Source organism: Neopelma chrysocephalum, unplaced genomic scaffold (assembly GCF_003984885.1).
Source record: "Neopelma chrysocephalum unplaced genomic scaffold, ASM398488v2 Primary Assembly neopelma1_130, whole genome shotgun sequence".
NCBI classification, from domain to species: Eukaryota; Metazoa; Chordata; class Aves; order Passeriformes; family Pipridae; genus Neopelma; species Neopelma chrysocephalum.
The window spans coordinates 103,451-110,198 of record NW_020897792.1 but is presented as its reverse complement, the minus strand read 5'-3'; the positions used below and the strand labels follow the sequence as shown (position 1 = coordinate 110,198).

The window sequence follows — 6,748 nt, the reverse complement described above, 5'->3', positions numbered from 1 at the left end:
GTGGGAAGGAATGACCTCCTCTGGGAGCCATCCCAGGTATTTTTGTCCTGAGTCAGGATTTAAGGAACTTCCCAGCTTCCTGGCTGAGCCTCACTAAGCTCAGACTATGAGATGAGCTCAACCTCAGCCCAGCCAGGTCTGTGCTTACAGGTCCTGCTGCCTTTCTAGCACAGGAGAGGAGTGGGTTTGGAAGAACCAATGATTTCATATTTTACAGGTCGTGGAGATTTGTATTATTCACTTATTCACATAAAATCCACAGGTATTTTTATGGTAAGTTTTTGGGTTTGTTTTTATTTTAAAACCAAAATGAGTAGAGAAGGAGGTAAATGTAGAAAAATGCATTTTCGGGGTTTTTTTAAAGATTTTTTTCATCTTTTCAGGTGCTATTTCCTTTAAAAATTAGCTCAAAAATGTTACAAATTACTCCAAAAAGATCAAAAGCCAGAGGTTGTTTTTCCATGAGCATTTGAGGTGCTGTGGAGGAGAGGAGAGGAGGAGATGGTGCCCAAGTGGGTCCTGGACCTTTCCATACCAAAATGCCTCTTCCTCAGACCTCCCAAAGTTGCCTCACGGGGGGGGGGGGGGAAGCAGCCTGAGGATGAAGAAGGTCCCTGGGGTTGGAACTGGGTGATCTTTTAGGTCCCTTCCAATCCAAACCATTCCGTGATCCTCTGAAGATGTGGGAAATTTTGGTTAAACACACGGAAAGAGCCCCCTGTCCCCTCCTGGTGGCTTTGCCAGTGGTGCCCCTGGACATCTGGAGCCAAGCAATGGGAGTTGCTTCGTTTTCTCTTCTGCTCAGGGGGATGTTTTCCCACGCACTGGAACTGTGATTTGGGCACAGTTCTCACCCAGCAGAAGAGAAACTATTGTTGCTGTGATTGTGCTGACACTGATTTTTAATGGTTTGTTGTTTCCATGCTAGAGGAGCTTTATCAGAGGGTGAGAAACTGGAAGAAAGAGAAGCAGAAGGCCCTAAGCAGGGCTGACTTAACACCCAAAGGGGTTGGGTGCTGGGCATGAGGCGAGCAAGCGATGTGGGACAATAACTGAGTCGTAAGTGCCACGGGTTTATTTGCAACCCATCGTTTCAGGGCTGAGAACTGGCCGGGCTCGCAGCCCTGAGAGTGGAACAGCCGGCACCCAGCGGGCAGGTCCTCATCTGGTTCTGCAGTCTGCTGCCTTCAAAGGTCTTCCTTTTGGGTGCCCTTAATCCCACTTTACCCAGGACAGGCGGGCTGTGAGATCTGCAGGGAACAAGGGAGAAAGGAAAACACGGGAAACACTTCAAACGCATTTAAATTAGCATTGAATGAGTCGACTCTTCAGCCTCTCCAGAAGAGGAGCCTCGTTCATTTGGCTCTTTCCAAGTGCAGCTCTTCAGGAATATTAGTTAACTAGAAGCCTGACAACAGAGGTGATCCCAATGTGTTGTTTAAAAACCTGTTTATCTGTTAAAAGCTGGAGAAGCTGGACAATAAAATATAAATATTCTCTGTAGTCAAGAGAGTTGTGGTCAGTGGTATATCAGGAGTAATTTTCCCGGTCATGTAGCTGATGGGAATGAATAGGAAAGGAGAAAAAGACTCAATTAACTTTTCTTTTAAACTAAATTATTGCTTTTTCCCTTCAGGCTCTGTCCCTTGGACACTTCCCTGGGAAGTGAAAGGGGAATGTTTTTATTCAATGACTTTTCTTGGATTTTGTGCTCCACTTTTGAAGGCTCAACATGGTTCAAGGCCTGTTTCCAAGACATGACAAACTCCAAAGGGACAGGGATAGAAAGGGAGTTAATTAACTTATAATGCAAAGTGCCAAGAACTACTGAAAATCTCCCTCTGCTCCTCCCTGCTCTCAGCAGCACAAACCCCATGTTGGGCACTTGGGCAATTTCCCATCTTCATATACTGATGAAACAATATATTCTGGAGGAAGAAAGGACTAAATTCATCCCACCTAAGTCAGGATTGAGTACAAACCAAATAAAACCAGAATAACAGCCCTTCACTTTAAAATAGAAATATTTATGTAAGAGTAAAAATTGCAAATAGGTGTTTGTTCCCCTATACTTTGGAAATAACCTGAAATTTGAATGCTCTCTTTTGTGTATCCTGCCTCTGTAACTCTTGGTTACTAGAACATATGTATTTTAAGAAATTAAATATTTCATTAAATATTTAAGAAATTAAATGCTATCTGTGTTCACAGACAGGTGTTTTTCTCAGTCAAGTACAGGCTGAAAAAAACTTATAAAGAAAACAAAGAAAATCTCTACAGGCTCCCTCAGCTTGCATCATAAAAGATCAATTTTGCACAGAATTGATAAAAAGAACAGTCTAAAAATATATTCTGAGAATAAAAATCGTGTTTGTCAAAGGAGCCATTTCCATGAGCTTAGTAAGTTGTTTTGAGGGAGTTTATTTTTTTAAGAACAAATCCTTCTCCAAAGAAAGTCAGAAGGAAAAGCTGAGTTATTTTAATTTTGACTGTGAGTTTACTCAGCTCCTCTTTTTTGAAGGTGATTTCTCTGCTGTCAGAGCCACTTGGACGTTATAAGTTGGGGTTCAAAAGCAATTTGATGCTCTTCCACTGGCGGCCCAAAGCATTGCTCTGACAGGACCCGAGGGAGCGGCTGGAGCTGTGTCGGGGGAGGTTTTGGTGGATCTCAGGGAAAGGTTCTTCCCCCGGAGGGTGGTTGGCACTGCCCAGGCTCCCCAGGGCAGTGGGCACAGCCCCAAGGCTGCCAGAGCTCCAGGAGGGTTTGGACAACACCCTCAGGGACAGGGTGGGATTGTTGGGGTGTCCTGCGCAGGACCAGGAGTTGGACTCTGAAATCCTTGTGGGTCCCTTCCAGCTCCGGATATCCCGTGATTCCATGTGATTCTGCTCCCCAAAAACCCCCTTCCCCCGTCACTCACCGCTGGTGTTCCAGGCTGCGGGCGCTTGGCCCTGCCAGCCCTTCCTCAGGCACTGCTCCACGTAGGCCCGGGGGTGGCAGCCGGAGAGCAGGATGTCGCGGAGCAGCGCGATGTAGGCGATGGCCAAGCGCAGCGTGTCGATCTTGGACAGGCGCTGCTCGTAGGGGAAGGTGGGCACGTGGCCCCGCAGCCGCTCGAAGGCCGCGTTGATGCTGAGCATCCTCCTCCTCTCGCGCAGGTTGGCGGCACGGCGATGCCGGCGGCGCCCGGGGGGCTGCGCCGGGCCGGGGGCACCCTCTGCTCCCCCCTGGGCCGTCCCCGCGCAGGAGGACGGGTCCTCCAGGCACGGCCAGTCCAGCAGGAAGTTCTCCAGCTGGGCCTCGGCGTCCGCCTGGTCCCACCAAAGGAATTCAGTGGGGTCTTCCCGCTCGAAGCCGTAGCAAAGCTCCTCCATGAGGAGCCACCGGTTCTCAACCGACCTCAAGAAATGCTCGCAGCTTCAAGGGCTCTGTGAGGTTCTAATCTCTAATTGTCGGGGAGTCCTGGTTGTGTCCTTGAGGAAGAACATCCTCGAAAGATGCAAAATCCAAGCGGGACTCATGATTTAAATACTTGGTGGCTCCCCAGCAGGGGAATAATCCCATTCTTCTCCACTGCAAACTAATTAATCCGTGTACTTCTCTTTTTATCAGCTGTTGACTGCAAAACAATGCGAATGAATCGAAGGCAGAATGAGGTTTTTATCGGCTTTCTCCTGGAAAATCCATTGAAGCTCTTGCCCAAGTCCAGTCTGTCCACTTCCTCACACAGGGGGTTTTGTTGTTATTGTTGTTGGGTTTGGTTGGGAAACAAGTAAATGGAGTCCTTTATCTTTCTGGTGAAGTGTTAATAGCCCTCCCCCTCCCATGGCTGGACAAACAACATGGTATTGTAGTGCTGTCAGAAACACCTGATTCTGCCCTCTCTGGCAGCAGGAGCCCGTGGCATCTTCTGCTCTTCCAGCCAGAGGAGGTGTGGGATGTACTGCACGGTGACATTGGAACACAGGGGTACCTCATTTAATAACCAACACCACCTCATTTGCTTACTGCATGTCCTCATTTACACTGACAGGACACATTTTGTGGCCTATGTGACATTTGGGGCTGTCTCAGACCAGGAAATGAGAGCAACTAGAATAACCACAATGGACACAGCCCTAGAATGGTTGGACCAGCTGGGAGAGAAGAGCTGGAAACTGGGAGAGTGGCAGGTGGGAGGTGCAAAGCACTACCAGAACTTTAAAGCAAGTGCAGGACATAAATGTGTTCTTCACTCTCTCCTATTTCCACAATGTTTAAGCCAAGGTTTAAATGAATTCAGAAATAGTTTAAGTCGTATTTTAAGGATTTAAATAAACAGAAACATGTTTTAAGTTAGAGCAAACCTAAATGTTTTTCCTGAAGCATCTCGTAAAGAACTTTTATAAAGATACTTAATCATATCCTTGAGTTCATGCACAGACTCGTGTCCTGCTGCTGCTTAAAATTTTAGGAGATGTCTCCTGTGAAGTTTGGGAGCCCCAGGCAGCTGCTGACAGGACAAAGCTCAGTAGCTTCAGATAAAGAGCCAGGGAGCAGAAAATGACCTGTGTTTTCCATGGATCCCAAAGGATGATCAGGTTCTCCATCTAACAGTGGGAGCACTCCCGGCAGCTTTTCTCTGGGAATGGATGGATTGATTTTAAGATAAGGCACAGGCTACCGATGCCTCTTCTTAGTAACCTGGGATTTGGCTTGTGGCAATTCTACCTGCTCCAGGAAGTTTAAGGCAAAGGAAAACAGGCTGCAGGAAAGATTTTGGCAGAGTAGTTGTGAGAAGGTGACAGTTTATGAAACCCTTGGACTCTCTTCTTGTGCAAATTGAACAAGAAAGGGAAATACCAAGTGTGACAGTCACAGAATCCTCAGGGTTGGACGAGAGAGGGCAAACAACTGTTAAATAATTAGAGTGTGTTTTGCCTCCTCTGCTCAGCTGGGGGCATGAATTTTACGATGGTTTTGTACAAAAGTGAATAATTTGTCATGGCACCAACAACCAAATGTTGGTATTGTGAAAGTCTGTAGTGATGGACAGCTTTTGTTCCAGGTGAATCCCAGGGACAAGGAAAGGATGCAGGACAGGTGAAAGGAATGACCAGGGAGAAAAGCTGAGACTGGAACTTGCAGTTCACTCTGCAGTGGTTTATTTTAAGCCATAGAATCCTTAAGGCTGGAGAAGACCTTTAAGTTCACCAAGTCCAAGTGTCCATCCAGCCCAAACCTGATCCCTGTATTTCCCAGTTCCCAAAAGGAACAACTCACTGCCTGTTCTCCGTGGGGCTCTCCCACAGCTCACTGCTTAATTCAGCACGTGCTTGGGTCAAACATAAGACACTTGAAAACCCCCAAATCAGCAGGAGAACAGCAGGTCTTCTCCTGAGCAGGGCTCTGGAGGAGACAGGGTGAGTTTTAAGTGCTGGGTTCCTCCTCCTCAGCAGATGCTTCCTCAGCGCTGAATGTTCCCTTCCAGAGCCATCAGTGCTAATGTTGCCTGGGGATATGTCTGGCTCCACAGATGGAGAGCAGATGTTCCAGCAAAGATCCTTTTAGCATGTTCACGGGCAATTTGGCTCTCTCAGAGAGACTCTGGACAAAGCAGAAGGGGAGGAGGGGAAGAAAGAGGGAAAATAAGGAAAGGTTTCCCCTTAGAAAGCCAGCCCAGGGCTCAGGAGAGAGGATGAGGTTCCCATTCCTCACCCTTCCACAGCTTTGTGCTCCCAGTGTTTCTGCAACTTTGTTCATCAGAGACAGAGGGAATGTACCACTAACTGGGCTAATTTTGCACTTCTCTGGAAGCTGCTGGTGAGGGAATCTGCCCCAGGGAATGAGGTACCAAGGGTACCACCCTCAGTGGGGCGGCTGTACGTTATGACATGTGGCTGATATTTCCAGATCTGCTCAAGTGCTATTTCCTCCCAAATATATTCAGGTCCAGTGGGATCCAGAAATAGCATTTGACTGCTGGTCATTTTTGATCAGCAGGGTCTGATGAAAACAAATTATTGATTGAGAAACTTTGCCCAGGATTATTGTCCACAATAAGCAATGGAGCCATCACTGCTGGGGTTTGGATTTTCCAGATCTAGATAGCAACATCTCCCTTTAACATTTTCCCTATTCATATTGGGAACCACCTTCTTCAGTCTTGTCCCCCTTCCTCTGTCACCTGCACAAATCCACCCACAGCAGTCTCTGTGACTTTCCCCATTCCATAGAATTTTGGGTACAAATCTGCTTTTAGGGAATGTTTCTACTACAGATTGTTTTCTTTACTGTGCCTTAGCAGCTAAAAGCTGTTTCCCTGTACCTGTATCCCAAAAACCCCAGGGTCACCTGAGGCTATTTGGGAGGAAGATTTTTCTCTCCTTTTCTTGTCCCATTTACCTTATTTCAGACTCAGTGAACCTTCTCAATGACATTGAGAAACCTCCCAGTGCTGACAAAATGACATTATTATTATTATTATTATTATTATTATTATTATTATTATTAATATCTTCTCTTTTTCTTTGCTGAGGATTTAGTCTGAATATGTTTCCATCATCTTTAATGGCTTAATAAAGGGGGTCAGTCCTTGGCCTGGGCAAAGAACAGATGGAGAAAGGACCAGATGCTTTACTTTCAAGTGGGATGACTCCGAAGCACAAGTGCATCGTGTCATAGCTGCTAATCCAACATTACACTGTGCAGCTTGGGGAGCTGCATCCCAGATGGACAGAGAAGTCCAGAGGAAAGATGCCAAAAGTG

The 6,748-nt window shown here is 46.7% G+C and overlaps 1 protein-coding gene across 1 annotated transcript; it reads right to left on the bottom strand.

Annotated features, from left to right (window-relative positions):
* Positions 1-391: 391 nt before the first annotated feature.
* Positions 392-3,474, bottom strand: LOC113975005 (helix-loop-helix protein 13-like). The gene is made up of 2 exons (XM_027698604.1): positions 2,922-3,474; positions 392-1,250 (listed from the first exon to the last, which is right to left on the bottom strand). The coding sequence occupies exons 1-2, from the start codon at positions 3,373-3,375 to the stop codon at positions 1,213-1,215; spliced, it is 492 nt and encodes a 163-aa protein (XP_027554405.1). The 5' UTR covers positions 3,376-3,474; the 3' UTR covers positions 392-1,212.
* Between the last annotated feature and the right edge of the window lie 3,274 nt (positions 3,475-6,748).